Source organism: Volvox carteri (genome assembly GCF_000143455.1).
Source record: "Volvox carteri f. nagariensis unplaced genomic scaffold VOLCAscaffold_15, whole genome shotgun sequence".
NCBI classification, from domain to species: domain Eukaryota; kingdom Viridiplantae; phylum Chlorophyta; class Chlorophyceae; order Chlamydomonadales; family Volvocaceae; genus Volvox; species Volvox carteri.
In genome coordinates, this window is record NW_003307558.1 from 287,618 (window position 1) to 288,492 (window position 875).

The 875-nt window shown below is 62.0% G+C and overlaps 1 protein-coding gene across 1 annotated transcript in view; it reads right to left on the reverse strand.

Annotated features, from left to right (window-relative positions):
- The window catches only part of VOLCADRAFT_104354 (uncharacterized protein), a gene marked incomplete at its 3' end in the record, with an annotated part of 9,334 nt that overhangs the window by 5,441 nt on the left and 3,018 nt on the right, over positions 1–875 (reverse strand). Inside the window, exon 3 of the mRNA XM_002949660.1 lies at positions 185–427. Coding sequence (XP_002949706.1) covers positions 185–427 — 243 coding nt within the window. The remainder of the gene's footprint in view (positions 1–184; positions 428–875) is intronic.

An 875-nucleotide genomic window follows, 5' to 3' on the forward strand; every position in this document is an offset into this window, starting at 1 on the left:
GAGTGCCACATCAGAGGGAACCCTTGCAGGACCCAGCTCAGCACGAGCTGGTTCACCACTGTCGCCTTCCAGACCGCGGCACAGGCTCTCAAGCGCCCCCGCATCTTAGGCCTATCCTTGCTACNCATGCTAGGAGGTGTGGCTTCACAAGGCGGATCAACAGGCAAAGGTGCTGGGTTCTCACCTTCTGGGACCGCTTGTTCACTCCTCGAAGGGGCTCCTGGGTCTGGATGTGGTTCCTGGGCTTGGCGGGCGACCTTGGTCCGGGGCCGGGTGGGCTCTGCAGGGCCGGGTGCGGGACGCTTGGCGGTGTTCTTGGTCTCCACTTGTGTGTTGTCTCGTTGGGCAGGGGGGGGCTGCGCGGGGCGAGGGGCTCTAAAACCCGCGGCGACGAACAGTGCGCCCAGTACTGTGGCGGCCAAATTCTCTGCATTGCAAGAGACAAAGGATAACAGAGGGGGAGATGAGTAGAGGCCGGGGCTCATGGCGACTGAGGCTACGAAACGGTGGGAAGCCGCCCCTCCTGGGATGACGGAGAAAACCGAACAGGCTACTCAGGGGCGACCTGCGCCGCAGGGGACGGGGCCACCAGAGCCATCAACCTGTTTGATGCCTCTCTGTCGTTGTTGGGTACATGCATGAAGAGGGGAACTCGGACGGAGGAAAGGACAGGTCCAGCCTGAAGCCGGCCACCTGGGCCTGGAAGCCGCCATGGTCAACAGGACCGAGCCAACACGGCAATAAGGCCCCAAGGCCAATCACAGGCGCCACCAAGGGCAAGAGCTCGCGCGCGTTACAAAGAAACCTCCCTCCAGGGTACAACTTGGTCCGACATCTTCTAGCGGTGGAAGGTCTGAAGAGACCGGATGTGCAAC